At 46.8% G+C, this 15,802-nt stretch overlaps 2 protein-coding genes across 2 annotated transcripts; one reads left to right on the top strand and one right to left on the bottom strand.

Moving 5' to 3' along the window:
• Nucleotides 1-491: 491 nt before the first annotated feature.
• Nucleotides 492-7,127, top strand: LOC138960446 (toll-like receptor 3). Its single transcript, XM_070332357.1, has 2 exons — nt 492-2,846; nt 3,165-7,127. Exon 1 carries the CDS (start codon nt 492-494, stop codon nt 2,841-2,843), a length of 2,352 nt encoding a protein of 783 aa, XP_070188458.1. The 3' UTR covers nt 2,844-2,846; nt 3,165-7,127.
• Nucleotides 7,128-10,539: 3,412 nt separating this feature from the next.
• On the bottom strand, nt 10,540-15,268 carry LOC138960447 (uncharacterized). Its single transcript, XM_070332358.1, has 2 exons — nt 13,145-15,268; nt 10,540-12,478 (listed from the first exon to the last, which is right to left on the bottom strand). Exons 1-2 carry the CDS (start codon nt 14,732-14,734, stop codon nt 10,628-10,630), a joined length of 3,441 nt encoding a protein of 1,146 aa, XP_070188459.1. The 5' UTR covers nt 14,735-15,268; the 3' UTR covers nt 10,540-10,627.
• Nucleotides 15,269-15,802: the final 534 nt, after the last annotated feature.

Consider the following 15,802-nt stretch of genomic DNA (forward strand, 5'->3'; position numbering starts at 1 on the left):
TCACGTTCACTCGTTTGAGTATTAAATTAACCGCTAATAGGATTCGCTGAATTTATGCGTGTCTTATGCCGTCTGCTGTTGTCACGACGTTTATGGCACATCTCCAAGGATCATTGAACATTCTGCCAAGGTCCATTATGGGGAAGGACCCGTGACAAATAGTTTTGTTGAAGAGGAAAACAGAGGGGCAGACTGATGGACTCAACAGTTTTTTTCCTCCCAAAAGAAATGAAATGATTGCGCCTGTACCTTTGGCAAACAGAGGCATAGACATGTGACTCCCTCACAGTCTCTGTGTAGACTGAGAAATTCCAGTTGTTTTACTTCCCTGTCCAGTCGTTCCTGGGAAATCAAGTGGTTAAACAGTCTGTATGGGTTGTGATTTTTCCACGAGACTGTAGACATTGCTGTTGCTGACGACAGTCATGGAGACCTTTTCTGTTAAAGTAACGTGTGCTTTTCTGTTGGTGTCTTTTGTGTTAGTAAAAGAAATGGTTAGTTGGCAAGGGGACAGTGCCGCTGTCGAGAGGTTTGACCAAACATATCCGTACACTAGGCAGCGGGCTGCTAGTCGATCACAGGATGCAAAGCAGAGGACTGCCGATCGGACACAGGACATAAAGCAGCGGACTTCTAATCGGACACAGGACACCAAGCAGCGGACTGCCGATCGGACACGGGACACAAAGCAGAAAACTGCTAATCGGTCACAGGACATAAAGCAGCGGACTGATGATCGGACACAAAACACAAAGCAGCGGATTGCCGATCGGACACAGGACACAAAGCAACGGATTGCTGATCGGACACATGGCAACTCGTCGTGCTATAAGCTTAAGCATACGCTTTGTTGGTGTCAAGGGAAAACGGCGGACTGTTCCGGGAACTACGGTCAACTTACGTTCGTTCCTAAACTACCGGACGGAATCCAGTTTCTAAATTTCTCCTACAACAATCTGACTTCTATTTCTTCTGACGATTTTTTTCACAACGTGACCCAGATCACAGGTTTGGATCTGGGCAACAACGGATTGAAGACTATCAGTCTCGGTGCCTTCAGACCACTGTCACGACTCGTTACGCTGCTTCTTTCCAAAAACTACAACCTAACGTATGATAGCCTACGTCCCGTGTTTGAAGTAAGCCGTCTAGATTACCTCGACCTCCGTCACAACAAACTTCCACCTCCTCCTGCTGACCTGTTTCTTCGGTATCGACTGCCCAGACTCAGAATTCTCTACCTGCACGAAAACTTTTTTCACAACATCAACATGTCTGTGTTCACGCCTCTCCCAAGTCTGAGCTATCTGGGTCTGGCGAACAATGGCATTTCTTTCCTGTCAACGGATTATTTTCCTCGCCTGTCGACACTTCACCTGGGGCAGAACAACCTGCAATCGTTTCCCAGGACGTGCATGGAAAATGGCGGACCCTCTCTCTTTCCCAACCTGACTCGCATGCTCCTCTTATCCAATCGACTTTCCAGAATCGACGGCGATGTCTGTCTGCCCAATCTGACGGCACTTGATCTGCAGCGGAATCATTTCCACACGTACTACACCGATCACTTCATCGACACCCGCTTCCCATCGCTGGAACAACTCGACCTAGCCAGCATGCGCACCAAAAACTCCGGGATTCAAAGATATGCTTTCAGGAGTAAATCAATTCAAGTGATAACGCTGATGTTTAACAACATCAACTTCAGCAACGTTGACAATGACAGTTTTGCTGGTTTGCCAAGTATCAGGACATTACAGCTCAGCCACAACTACTTCGAGACCGTGAGTGCGGACAAGTTTGCAAAGATGTTTGGTAACTTATCGACACTTGAACGAATGTACATCGGCGCTGGAAGGATGAAGCAGCTCAGTGTGGAAATGTTATTGGGGCTCAAATCACTGAATGAGCTGCAGCTTTATCAGAATCACTTAACCAGCCTGCCTGAAGGCGTCGTCGATAAACTGGTCAACTTGCAAAAACTAAACATGGGCTCCAACCAAATCTCGGTGATTAAAGAAACCACCTTCAGTCGAGCAACACGCGACAGGCTGGACCGCTTGGACCTAAGTGGCAACCCCTTTGTCTGTTCATGTAACCTCCGCTGGTTTCAAAGCTGGTTGGCGTCTGGTCCTAAAGTACTCAAACACCCGCGCTACAAATATACCTGCAGTAACCTTCCTGACACCAATGTGACCTCGTTCTACTTGAGCGAGCAGGCTTGCCTGTTGAGCCGTGACACCAACGTTCTGATGGTGTCCTGCTTAAGTCTGCTGCTGGTGGTGATGACAACGGTGTTCCCGCTGTACCGTTACCGTTGGCACCTGCGTCTGATGCTGTACGAAGCGGTGCGAGGTGGCGGAGACGCCCGACGGAGACGACTGCAGAGAGGTCAGTTCCAGTACGACGTGTACGTGTCCTACGCCTCGGACGACCTGGGCTGGGTGCGGCAGCATCTGCTGGCGGAGCTGGAGAACTGGGGCCTTAGGCTGTGCCTGCACGACCGCGACTTCCTCATCGGCAACAACATCGTGGACGACATCTCGCAAAGCGTGGAGAGCAGCAAGAAGGTGCTGGTGGTCTTCTCCAGGCATTACTCTCGCAACCAGTGGTGTCAGTTTGAGCTCAACTTCTGTCTGCGTCACGTCATGGACTTTGGCGACAACCTTGTGGTCGCGTGTGTGAATGACGTTGAGTCTCGTGACCTGACGACGGCCATGATGGCGGTGATGAAGATGATGAGCTACATCCGGTGGGATGATGACCCTGACGCCATGGCGGCCTTCTGGGGACGTCTTCGTCAGGCCTTGCAGGAAATCCTTCCTGCTGACGTGCAGCAGTAAGAGGTAGGTGGTGCAAATGCTCTCTCTCTCTCTCTCTCTCTCTCTCTCTCTCTCTCTCTCTCTCTCTCTCTCTCTCTCTCTCTCTCTCCCTCTCTCTCTCTCTCTCTCTCTCTCTCTCTCTCTCTCTCTCTCCTCTCTCTCTCTCTCTCTCTCTCTCTCTCTCTCTCTCTCTCTCTCTCTCTCTCTCTCTCTCTGCGTGTGTGTGCTTGTGTGGAAAGGGTAATGGTGTGGTAGGGAGTACGGGGGGGGGGGGGGGGAGGGGGGACAGTTTTAAGACGTGTTTGCGTACATTAGCTAATATGTGATCCATTGTATTCACAGGAAGGGTGACCAAAACATCAGCCACGTTTTCAAAGACACTTTCAACGCAGGAAGGGACGTCTAGTTGTTTGATCTCCAACTACACTAGAAAGGACCGATGGAAAGAAAACAAAAGGACGTAAACTGAGTTGCAATGTCCGTAAAAGGAAGTGTTTCCATCCGCCAATGCTCAGATAGTATCTTGATTAATGAGCTTAATGACTTTTAGGTCGTGTAGGACCTGTGTCTTCGAATTCCACGTCTTTCTCCCGTATATATATATATGTGTGTGTGTGTGTGTGTGTGTGTGTGTGTGTGTGTGTGTGTGTGTGTGTGTGTGTGTGTGTGTGTGTGTGTGTGTGTGTGTGTGTGTGTGTGTGTGTACTAATTACTTTGGTTTCTTTTTAACTAGATTTTTAACCTGCATGCGTTGTTGTTGCTTAGATGTGATGGTACTACATTTCTTTGTTGTCGATAGTGCTTTTAAGATTCATGTTCATTACACGAGTTTTCAGAGATGTTAATAAGTTTCAGGGTTAGTTCAAAGAAACCTAAAATTTACAATCACAAAGAATATTGCTGTGCACAAATAAATAAACAAAGCATGGCTGTATTGTACAGTTAGTTGGGTGTATGCCGTATATTAGCAGAATCGTATAGACAACGGCTGATACATCCATTCCAAGCACATGCACACACACGCACACGCACACACACACACACACACACACACACACACACACACACACACACACACACACACACACACACACGCACACACACGTTGGTACGCGCGTGTATTTTTATATCACTAATAATGGTGTAGATGTGGAGAAAAGCGACTACAGGAATAATTTGTCTTTTCTCCATATCCAATTTTCTTCTTAAAGGTGGTCGTCTACATTTTTGCTTTTTTTCAATAATCTTATGGTTAGATTTCGCTAAAAAGTTATGTCAGATGATGAATGAACCATGGGGAAAAAAGTTATAGAAAAAAAAATATATGTAAAAAAAGATTTTATTTTTGGGTAGCGTGACTCACGCTTCCAATATTTTGTTTTCTGTTTGCTGAGAACATGTGCTTTGCCTAAAAATACTGACCAATCAAATTCATGTCAATATGCTTATAGCCACGCCCAAACAAGTGCAGCAACAGTTTGACACTGGAGCGCTGTCCACGCTTTTTTTAAACGCACGAAATGCACGGGATTTGAGAGGAGTTTTGCGCTTGGCATTTTCCAAATAAGGATATCCTACTATGAGTACTACGCTGGAATACTACAATGAATTTTCAAACGGCTACACTGGCTTCGTCTTTCCTGATCGAAAGGGGGTGTATTGTTGATATTTGTAGATAATAGACTCTGCATTTTAATGCTCAAATGGCGATTTCGGTATAAAAATGTAGACAAGGACCTTTAAAGTTTATAGAGTGAAGAAGAAGGGAAGGCGTAGAGAGCAGAATATATTATCTAAGTTAGAATTGAAACTGTGTGGAGTTAAGATTCACACTTTAAAATCGGATTTGTTCTTTCCATTAGTAAAGGGTTTGGAAATAGGTATGGTCCAGTTCTTTCTCATGGTTCTCCCGCGGTAGAATTTAATTGGCTCTGACACGATGGCGCCGAACTGACTGGATTCAAGTTATGGAGGACGGAGGGGCCAGTCTGTGAACCCCTTTCCCCCCTCTCCCAATGTAACCTTTCTGAAAATGTACAAGGAAGGGAACGTTTCTCTCTGTACAGAACCTTCAAATCAACCCTAACATTATCCAACTATTTAAGTGATTTGAAACATATTAAAGCTAGAAATCTTCTGATTAGACTTAGATTGGGAGTATCTCCTCTGAAAGTGCATCTATTTCGCTTTAATTTAAATGCAACCTCCGCTGATTTATCTTGTCCATTTTGTTGTGGCAGTACTAGTGTTGAAGATGAAGTCCACTTTGTTTTAGTATGCCCTTTATTTGCTGAGTTAAGAGAACATTATATTCCACGAAAATAGGCCTACACTAGAATCCCATCATTGTTTAAATTAACCATGCTGTTTTCAAACACTAGTAAGCCGCTATTGCTACGTGTTTCTACATTTTGTCATGAAGGCGCTTTCCATTCGTAATCCGTAATCCGTAAACGAAACAGGGCAATACTCCCTTACAAAGCATACACGCGCTCGTAAACATACACTCACAGACACACACCATTCATATGACCACACGCAAACACAAACACCCATGTACGCGCAAGTGTGTGAAAAGCACACCGGAATTATTGGAATAGGATTATATATGTCGTGCCGAATTCACGTAATTGCCGAATTCGCGAAATCGGCAACATTTTTGCCCATTTCACGTAATCGGCAAAACGCTGCCCATTACGCGAAATCGGCAGCGTTTTGCCGAAAACGCGTAAAGGCTTGTAAAATGTGCCGATTTTGCGAAATCGGCAGCCCGTTTTTGGCTTTAAAGTTATCAAATGCCAAGGATATCATCACACTTAGACAGCTAGATACTCGAATGGATAAATGTTGCAATAATTGATAAGTTATGGCAAGTTATTGCAAAAAGTGTAGTTTTCGTGCATTACCAGAGTTATGCTTGACACAGACCAACACAGACCATCAAAACCAAAATAGGGAGGTAACTTCATGTTAATGCAATGTTCTGGTGACAAAAAAAAGGAACAGACTGGCTGTCACTTTTGCGAAATGGAAAATGTTTAGGAGCTTTTACGCATTTTCGGCAAAACGCTGCCGATTTCGCGTAATGGGCAGCGTTTTGCCGACTACGTGAAATGGGCAAAAATGTTGCCGATTTCGCGAATTCGGCAATTACGTGATTTCGGCACGACATATATAATGAGTAGGATGTTCTTGTTTTTGTTTACTATGTGCATTTGTATGCTGGTGCTTGAGATGTGCTCATCTCCATGAAAAGGGCCCAAGGCCTACTCCTTAAAACATTCAGACTTAGACCTTTCTGTATTGTCTTTTTAACCCCTCGGTCACCTCTCGTGTCGCTAACCCCCACGCCTTTGTTTGTGTGCGAGGGCAGTCAGCGAGGGCATTGTCTTTTCTACATCCATCTCTCGCCTCCCTCCTCCCCAACCCCCTTTTCCTTTTTTACCTGATTCTTTACTTCTATGTTGCTGTGCTTTTGTTAATAATACTTGTTACACACAGACGAACACACACACACACACACACACACACACACACACACACACACACATTCTTTCTCTCTCTCTCTCTCTCTCTCTCTCTCTCTCTCTCTCTCTCTCTCTCTCTCTCTCTCTCTCTTTTCTGTAGCTTTTCTATCAATCTTTCTTTTACCCATGTATTCGATATAAATATGTATTCTGTATTAATTTGTTTTGTAGAATGTAAATTTTATGTTTATCATCTACATACGAGAAGCCTGTTGAATATACACTGTGTTTGATTGTGGTTAACTTGTAACTGCATACGTTTTTCTGGTGTGACATGACTATTTTGCAAGGTATTAGTCAGAGGTTTTGCACTTTGTTCGCAGTGTTGATCACCCATGAGTGTTTGGTATCAAATGATGCGTCGTAGAATTTCCATTTTATTGATGTATTTTGTTTATAGCGTTTTTGATGTAGTTTTCTTAGTGCAGGAGTTTTTGTGTATTTTTGAGGGATTTTAACTGTAGCTTCTAAGGAGGCTGACAGCAGCCTCGAAACTCTCCCCCTCCCTCCCCATTTTGTTCTGTGGTCCCAGAGCGACGTTTTCATTGGTTCCTTAGCTGTGACGTCAGGGACAGTCATGGAAGGCTGTTAGTTTCTAGCCACACTGGCAAAAGAAAAATTGGCGTATAAGAGTTATGGCTTGCAGTTTGTGCCCAAACAGCTCTGAAATAAATGGATCTGTTAGTGTTGGCACATTTTGTCAGATGTTCTTAATTTGTCCGAGTTTGGTTGCTCTTTTGTAGTAACTGCAGCCCTTAAATAAAAGCATTTAACTATGGGTTTGCGTTGTTTGCGTTTGTTTAAAAAGTGGGCGTGCGCAAGTGTTTGTTTATGCACGCGCTCGAGTATTTGTGCGTATGAGCGTGCGTGTGTGTGTGTGTGTGTGTGTGCGTGCGTGCCGCAGTGCGTGCGTGCGTGCGTGCGTGCGTGCCAAAGATGCCGTCTTATCGAGCTGAGACGAAGACATACACAAACCCGAATAGACGGGGGCGCATACAGAAATCTCTCTTATCCTCTCTCAATCTTTCTCACACACACACACACACACACACTTACACACACACACACACACACACACACACACACACACACACACACACACGCACGCACACACGCACGCACACTCGCGCGCGCGTGCTTACACACATGCTTACTTACACACACAGTTCACTCACACACTCAGAAAGATATGGAGATTACGATTACGGACTTTTCAAAAGTTGAAGTAAGATAGAGCCAGTGCAATGACAATGTGCATCTCTGATTGTGCTTAACTCACAATCCACTTCCTGTTAGCAGGTTGAGATTATTATGCGATGGTGGTGCGTAGCGATCGACGACATGTACTTGAACATGAGGAATTGAAGTTAAGGCTTACTTATTACTGCAGGCAAAAGTGTGGGAGCTTGTATCCATATGCCTGTCTCGGGCCGGTCGAACAAAGCATCGTCGGTTATAACCTTCTGATAATATTGATACAGCAGAATGGATTGAAAATCGCCTGCCCGATTCGCCGTATTCTAAACCCCCCGACTCGTTTACCAGACACGCACCCAGAAGGCTCTAACAAATATAACAAGAGGAAAAATCTCATGGTTCACGTATCAGAAAACCAGTACACCAATTAATGTCATCCCCACTTTAACTGATTGTTGAGCTCTGGGAACACTGACTTGTCCAGAATTTGTGTTCTCGGTTTATTGTCTGTTCTGTAGAGGGCCTTATCTGTGAAACCATGGAATACGTGTATTAACTAAACTATTTTAGGTAATACATGAATTGACTGGTTTTTTTCCGTCAGTTAATTCATGTATTACCTAGTTAATACACGTATTCCCTGGTTTCACAGATTAACTGTAACATATACACCCACAAGGACATTTTCCTCAATTGGTAGATTTGACTTCATTTTCTCTTCTTAAAAGGTACATACTTGGCTATTGCTTCACGGTGCTTAGTTCAATTTTTTTTTTGCATTTTTATGATTTATTTTTGATTTTTTTTTTTGGGGGGGGTGGGGGGGTGGGGGGGGGGAGGGTGTCGACAGTCGTCCTTTGCATTCTACATCGACGTCACAAGTGAAGATAAGAGACGTACCGTCACCTTCCCTCGTGCGTTTCTGCCATATACGTCCAGATATTTAATTAATATACGTAAAGTGTAGAGAGAGGAAGAGAGTGCAGGCGCTGACAAGTCAATCAAAGACTCACCTAAAAGCCTTCATTTATAATACGTAACAAGAGGCGAAGCCATCAAGGCTCACGTAAGAAATCGACAAACAGTAACACAAACTCAATCACTCCGTCACACCATACACACACACACACACACATACACACACACACACACACACACACACACACACACACACACACACACACACACACACACACACACACACACACACAGAAAGAGCATAGGTGAAACTGTGCAAGAAAGCGAGACACTAGATCTAGATCTGTCTGTCTGCATGTAGCCTACTTACAGGGACACGACTGCCAACTAGTCTCGGCGCGCTCAAAATAATAATGACCGAGACTTTCAGTACTTCCTTCGCGTGACGTCTAACCCTCTTACGTCATAATGTGACGTCAATGTAATGTGACGTCTTCAAATGTTAGAGTTTCTACCACAGACATACACACGCACGCACGCACATATGCACGCACGCACGCACGCACGCACGCACGCACGCACAGACAGACAAAGTTACGATCGCATAGGCTACACTTACGTGAGCCAAAAACTGTGTTTTGATTGATGTGTCTGTTTGTTGATGTGTCATGCAGATGTTCATGTCATACACATGTCACCGTGATCCAACATTGAGGCATGTATTTTAAAGATGAAGATAATGTGAAGGTTTTTTTTAAGGGTTTTCTGCCAAAAGGCCTTATCTCCCGTATTAAAAAGAAAGGCGATATTGCCTTTTGACAGGAAACCCTCGAAAACGTCAGGGCGGCGGTTCAGTGTTACCGTTGTTGCTGTTTTAAGTGAGTGCGACTGTGATAATGTGTTTAAATATGCATGCAAGCGTTAATGCGTGCGTGAGTGCGTCCGTGTGTATGTGCGCTAGGTTGTGTGTGTGTGAGCGTGTGTGTGTGTGTGTGTGTGTGTGTGTGTGTGTATGTGTGTGTGTGTGTGTGTGTGTGTGTGTGTGTGTGTGTGTGTGTGTGTGTGTGTGTGTGTGTGCCAGCGCTTACGTATAGAATAGAAATCTAAGAAGAGAGAGAGAGAGAGAGACAGAGAGACAGACAGACAGACAGACAGACAGACAGACAGACAGACCGACAGACAGACAGACAGACAGAGAGAGAAGGCAGGTACGTGTGTCCGTATCTTCCTGCGATTGATTGACAGTGTGACGGTATTTTTTCAAATGCAAATAATTGTATTATTGTCCGCAAAACCGTGCAAAGTACAAGTACATGCGTGCACACACATGTTGTGTTTATATACACACATAACCTATTTTGTGTGTATAATTCAAGAAGAGGTCTACGTATGTGTCCTTGCATCACCAGGTCAGACATCAGCATCAGACGCACGTGTTCTTCGGACCCCGACAGTCGCTCCGCTCCGTCAACCCCACGGTGCCAGTGGAGCCTCCTCTGGTGACGTCATCCCCACACCTCATCCGCGTCTTCAGCATGTCCGTCACGCGCTTGGTGGTAACGTAAGACAGCAGCAGAAGCACGCCCTGCCCGTCGTTGGCAAGGATGGAGACAGCACGCAGCCAGTCCAGGTCCACGCTCTCGGACAGGAGGGAGAAGAGCTAGGTGACCCCGGTAAGGAGCGACGGCGAAGACACGCCCGCATACGTACGTAAAGAAGAGAAAGAGAGAGTGAGTCAGAGAGAAATAGAGAGAGAGAGAGAGAAAGAGAGAGAGATAGACAGAGACAGAGCGAGAGAGAGAGAGATAAAGATAGAGATAGATAGAGAGAGAGAGAGAGAAAGAGATAGAGAGAGAGAGAGACAGAGAGATAGACAGAGAGAGAGATAGAGAGAGAGAGAGACAGAGTGAGAGAGAGAGAGAGAGAGAGAGAGAGAGAGAGAGAGAGAGAGAGGTACGTGTGTCCGTATCTGCCTGTGTTTGAATGAGAGTGTGTCGGTATTTTTGCAAACGCTAATAAATGTATGTATTAATGTCCGCAAAAATGTGTCAAGTACAAGTACATGCGTGCACGCACATGTCGTGTTTATATACACATAACCTATTTTGTGTGTATAATTCAAGAAGAGTTCTACGTTTGTGTCCTTGTCTCTACATCACCAGGTCAGACATCAGCATTAGACGCATGTGATCTCCGGACCCCGACATTGCTCCGCTCTGTCAACCCCTCTGTCACAGTGGAACTTCCCCTGGTGACGTCATCCCCACACCCCATCCGCGTCATCAGCATGTCTGTCACGCGCTTGGTTGTGACGTAAGACAGCAGCAGAAGCACGCCCTGCCCGCCATTGGCCAGGATGGAGACAGCACGCAACCAGTCCAGGTCCATGCTCTCGGACAGGAGGGAGAAGAGCCAGGTGACCCCGGTCAGGAGTGACAGGCGAAGACACGCCCGCACGTGCTGTGCGCCGCTCACCGTCTCGCTCTGGGCGCGCGCCTGCAGCGTGGTGACCTTGTGGATGCGGTAGACGGTGAGGGAGTAGAAGAGCAGATTGAAGGCCAGGATGACGGAGAGAGGGAGGAGCACGGACAGCCCCACCACCAAGGGGGAGCGCAGGTAGCACGTGGCGCTGCTGTAGCCGATGGAACGACCGCCCGACTGCTGCCACGACACAGCCACCACAACGGCCACCACGGCCCCGGGTAGCAGCAGGGTCACCGCACCGCTCTGTGCTAGCACCTTGTAGCTCACACGCCCGCACCGCCGGTCCGTCTTGCAGGAGAACGCCCGGTACATGTGCACCGAGCAGACCGAGGTCCAACAGAACGTGCTCAACCAGGACAGGTGCACGAAGACGCCCAGAGCAGTGCACCATGCACCGGAAACGACGCGGTGCGAGGCCAGCAGCAGTGACAGCTGAGCCAGCAGCAGGGTGGTGCACGCGCCCATTGTGTTGAGGCCAGGCTGCGTGCGCATTTCTGGGAGTAGCGCGTAGACGACGAGGAGGACGAGGAGGCAGAGGATGGAGAGCGGAATGGCCGCCATGGACAGAGCGTACTGCCAGGAAAAGGCACCAGTCTTTCGCCGTCTGTGTCGGGCTAGCAGCTCCTCTAGTGTGTCCAAACAGACCACGAAGCCGCCGTCTTGGCGAATCTCCCACGAGAACTGGGAGTGAAGCAGCGATATCTCTCTTCCCATCAAAGCCACCATCCACTGCCCTGCTACCTTCTTCAACACGCCAGTCTCGGGAATTGTCTCTTCCTTTATCACGGGTGGAAGTGACGTCGTCGATGAATCTTGTTCTTGCCCCTTTGATTGGGTTTTATTTACATGGTCCTCTGCATCCTCTTCTGGCTTAATGAGCAACTCCGTTGGACCAAACTCCACTGAAGGACACGTAAGCAAACGAGTCAGCTGGATTCTGTGTTTTGGTGGGATGTAAACGTACGACGAAAAGGATTGAAAACTGAGCATATCAAAGTGAAAGTAAACAGGGATAAATCCTTTGGAAACGTTATACCGAATACCAAACAAGTCGTGGTGTACGGACGAAGGGGTGAAGTTAACGGTCTCACCTGTCATCGCTATTAACAGTGCCCAGTCCTGAAGCAACAGGTTGCCGACCAGCGCTTCTTCCACTTCATCTCTCTCCTTAGAACTGGTGGAGGTTATGTTGGCGGAGACCCTCACCCTGTCCACTTCGTGTTGTACCGTGTACACGTCAGGAGCGGTCCTGGTGACAACGGACTGGGTGTAGAGAACGAAGGTCAGACCGTATCGCACGAGCAGTCCACTCGTCTTGTAATCAAACGTCTGCACAAGGGCCTTGTTCAGCATGCTGACCACCACGCTCTGATTGGTCGCTGGAACGGTCAGCCGCACACTTTGCTTGGGCACGAGGATGATGTCCAGCTGGTACACAAGGCCTCTGATCATCTTGACCGCCGTCGTGCACGTGCCGCTCGTTTCGTTCAGAGATTTCCCTGCTGGACAACTCACGTTTCGGCATTCGTTCTAAAAAAAATAGTTTCAAGGATTGATGAAAATGACATTTACTAAGGCATTTTCGTGAATAGGTGTATAGTTAAAACAAATTTGAATTCGGTTCCAAAGCGTTCAGCATCAAATATGACACACTTGGGTTAGTATAGGGAAAAAGGACTGCATGATGCATAAAGAATGACAATCTTTATTGTAGTTCAACCAATATGGATTTAGAATGTAACATATTCTGTGATTGGTCAGATCTTCGGTATTCCATTCTCTAAGAACACCGAAATCTACTCATCTACACTTGCTAGGAAAGTGCATTGATACACATTCAATCAAACTATGTGAGCCATGAGGGTCAGTTCTAAGTAGAAAGAATATCAAGAGCATCCGAAACGATAATTAATGATTTAATTATACTCGTTGCTTTTTCAAATATTGAAAAGCTCGCTTTCCCTCCCAGTTTATTTTTTTTTAAAGCACCTCGTGTAAATCTCGTACGACACAGCAAGCAAAGTAGTATTCTCTATGACACATATATTCAACAGAAAGAGTGTATCCAAACATTGACATTGAATGCAACCTATAACCTGCTGGTCAACAAGAAAAGGCAAAACAAACACATAATAGCCGACTATTAAGTATAGAATAACGGCCTCCAACAAAAGTCCCTGTCGAAAGTACACTTACATCAAAGGCAAACCACTGACCACCAACACAGGTCTTGTGTCCAGCGTGGACGATGTCCTCTCCCCTGTCCTGTAGGCCCAGTAGAAAGGCCAGTGGGGGAGAAGGGTCGCCAGGGATGACGCTGCTGAAGCCCACATTGTATTGCCACTCGGGTTGAAAGCCATTGCACATGGCACAGAACAGGTTGGTGTACATCTGCAAGCTTTCCCGCACAACAACGCGAAAGGACAGCCCCGTGAACTCCCCACACCCTGCCTGCACGTCAGGGTCAAAGTCAGCCCACAGTCCCGTGACGTTGCAGGCTGCGATGATGGTGCCATGCGTCATGCTGTCGTTGTATTGTTGCGGTGACGTCAGCACGGTGTCGTAACCCCTGTGGACATAGAACCTATGGTCACTGCACTTCACCATCGGGACATCGGGTGGAGGCTCGTGGTTCACACTGCACACACTGGTGGTACCATCGTCTTGGTTACCTCGGATCAGGCGAAGAAGCTCCACCTCGGACCTGGCTCGGTAGAGGTACTGGAAATGCTTGCAGGAGACGGAGATAGGCCAGGGTTGAAAGGAGCGAACGCCGTGACACCTGGCGCAGTCCTGGTTTCTGTACGTGACCTTCGTGTCCCTGTCCGTCACGGGTTCGTCCACTGTGAACTCACCTTGTCCGTTCTCACAGGCGTCCCGCAGACTTTGATTGACAGTGTCTGATGGACAGCCCATGATAACGTAGGCCTTGTTTCCCGGCTGAGCGAGGCAGCCCGCGTGTTCACCCGCCTTTGCGAAGCTCGCGTCCTCTACCTCTTGGCCTGTAGGGCAACAGTTGCCTATGCCACAAAACTGGTTCCTTTCCTTGAGCGTTCGGTCCGGGTAGATACTCGACAGTTCTTCTGCCACTGCTGGAAAACCTCCCACTAGATCGTGTTTCCCGCTGTTCTTGCACTCACAAGAAAAGCAAATCCCGTTGAATACTTTCACCTCAACCTTTTGTCTGTTCAAGTTTGGATTGGACTCGGTAACAACATTTGTACGGATGGTGAAGTTTCCACCAGCATCATCATCAAAAGAGCAGCCCCTTGGACAAAATGCCAGCAAAAACTCCCATGCACTTTGCTTTGTTTTGTTCCAGGCGTACGGGTACCACTCGGAGCCCTCGTACCATTCATAATCAAATTGTGCAGACGATAGAGGAACTTCGGTGCCAAGGACGACGCTTCTATCATTCTCCTTGGACGATCTGCCGCTACGTTGCGGAGAAGGCTCTGAGTTGGTTCTGTCGGTAGCAAGGTCGGGGTCATTGACAGCAAAAGGATTGTCTCTGCTGAACTCTGCTTCAGAAAATAATTCAGATTGTGGAGACGGAGCTGTGGCATGGTCTGTGTCGCCGGGAATATCACCATGGTAATGGTGGAGAGGTAGCGGAGAGCCCTCTCCTGGCCAGGGAGGAGGCATACTGACATTGAAGTCATGCGAGACGAGACTGGAGTAATCTGAGGTCTTGTCATCCGACAGAAGACCTTGGAAATCAGACTGGAGGTAACACGGACCGCTGAGATGAGACAGCAGAAACACGAAGTGGATCCAGGACAGCATCTTGATCTGAGATTTTGAAAACGAAAAGTTACTTTATTCTGATGCATCAAGTTTTTCTTACCCAAGTAAGATGTTCTCATGCTTTTTGTTCGTAGTTTGTCAGGCGCTGTTGAAAATCGAATGTTCCTTTTCTTCAGACAACAGCTTTATAGCTGGAATTGTGGTTTTCTGTCCTGGCAACCTGTTTTGAAGACTAACCCGACATCTTCTTGTGGCTTAAAATTCACGTCAAGGTTGCAAAACCTTCATACGTTCAAAAATCTACGTCATCAGTTCTATCTGTGTTGGATACATTCAGTCAATCTATCACTCACACAATGAGTGTCTGTTACTTCCGTCACCTTCCACGCGTTCTCATGGTCTTAAGTCGCTATTTAGTTCACATATTATTGTTTGCTGATTGTCATTTTAGTCTTCAGTCGATGTCTCGCTCCTGTCATCATCAACGGGTACTTGCGAGATTTGTCAGCTCTGGCCTCTCAAAGCCATTTTATAGAATCAGGGACAGGGTCGTAAACACGAAACAGGGTGCGGCTCTTCGGCAATAAATATTTTCCAGCAGAGACCACAAATACTTTGTACTAATTTAAAGGGTCTGTCGGACCACCATCCCCGACTAATAACGTACACATCTCATTACAGGAGTTCCCACACGCAAATTAATGGCACCACTAATTACATTTTTTCACAAAAAGGACAACCTTAAACAAATGAGACAGAGCGCTATTTAAAGATCCGATCCTATCTACATTTTTCATTTTCATTTCATTTTCATTTTCATTACTTTATTGTCCCATCGCTGGGAAATTCGGGTCGCTTCCTCCCAGTGGAAAGCTAGCAGCAACGGAGTCGCGCTACCCAGGTGTCTGCGTGTTTAGGTGTATTCAGCCACCTGCACTTATGGCAGAATGACCAAGGTCTTTTACGTGCCATTGTGATGACACGGGGGTGGGACATGGCTTCCGTCCCTGGGTCTGCACATAAAGTTGACCCGTGTCCGTCCCGGCCCGAATTCGAACCTGCGACCTTCCGATCACAAGTCCAGTGCTCTACCAACTGAGCAACCGG

Source organism: Littorina saxatilis, linkage group LG2 (assembly GCF_037325665.1).
Source record: "Littorina saxatilis isolate snail1 linkage group LG2, US_GU_Lsax_2.0, whole genome shotgun sequence".
Lineage (NCBI taxonomy): Eukaryota > Metazoa > Mollusca > Gastropoda > Littorinimorpha > Littorinidae > Littorina > Littorina saxatilis.